Source organism: Penaeus monodon, chromosome 28 (assembly GCF_015228065.2).
Source record: "Penaeus monodon isolate SGIC_2016 chromosome 28, NSTDA_Pmon_1, whole genome shotgun sequence".
Classification (NCBI taxonomy): domain Eukaryota; kingdom Metazoa; phylum Arthropoda; class Malacostraca; order Decapoda; family Penaeidae; genus Penaeus; species Penaeus monodon.
This window is the reverse complement of record NC_051413.1, coordinates 8,266,967-8,267,802: the sequence shown is the minus strand read 5'-3', so window position 1 is coordinate 8,267,802 and position 836 is coordinate 8,266,967. Positions and strand designations below refer to the sequence as shown.

General features: G+C 39.0%; 1 protein-coding gene across 1 annotated transcript in view; it reads right to left on the bottom strand.

Annotated features, from left to right (window-relative positions):
- Nucleotides 1-783, bottom strand: part of LOC119591356 (mitochondrial ribonuclease P catalytic subunit-like) — a gene marked incomplete at its 5' end in the record, with an annotated part of 14,486 nt that extends 13,703 nt beyond the window's left edge. The window contains 1 exon segment of the mRNA XM_037940093.1: nt 199-783. Coding sequence (XP_037796021.1) covers nt 199-783 — 585 coding nt within the window.
- Between the last annotated feature and the right edge of the window lie 53 nt (nt 784-836).

Below are 836 nucleotides of genomic sequence, written 5' to 3'. Positions count from 1 at the left end.
AAGCATAAATACCTAGGCAGTCACTTAAAACTGCACCACTATATATGATTAAATGAATTTAGATAAATGTAATTACAAGACATAAGTTCCATCCTGAAAGCACTGCAGGTGTTTTCTAAACATTTAATGCATTTCCTTTTGATAATGAAAAGTCAATTCAGCTCATACAAGTTAACAATACTTCACAACTCAACTCACTTTGGCTTTCCTAAGAAGTTGATAGTAGAGCTCCAGCACTTTCTCTTCCCCACAGTCCACAACTCTCTGCCCACACAAACGTAGATAGAGGGAGAGAGTTGCCAAGTTTGGCTCTTTACCCTGATTCTCCAGGTACTGTATGTACGAAGTTGCTATGAAATAGTTAGAGGCTTGCAAGCATCGCTTCATCACCAATGCATCACAGCTGACCTTGCTAAATCCTGGTTCACCCTGAGACATGAGGAGGATCACCTCTTCCCATTCTTTGTCTGTCCTTTCACTCGGATCAAACATACTAGTGAGGATTTGAGTATCATCACCTTCCCATTTCCTCTTGACTTTTGGAAATTTGTCAATAGCCACTGTGCTGCATAAGTACCTTTGCACCAGTTTCTTCTCATAACTTACTCTTTTACAGCTTGGGAAGGTTGTCAAGGATTGTATCTGATCTGAAACTCCACTGCAAGCAAATGGATGGAGCCTTTTCTTTATGAAAACACTACTCACTGTTTTCCAAGGTATTTGTCCAAATTCCTTGCAACAATGAAGGTTCTGCAATAATACTACTGGTCTAAGCAGTGCCATCTGTAAAAGAGAAATTTAGTTTTTATATATGTTTTTGCCATTCAACTTTTGTG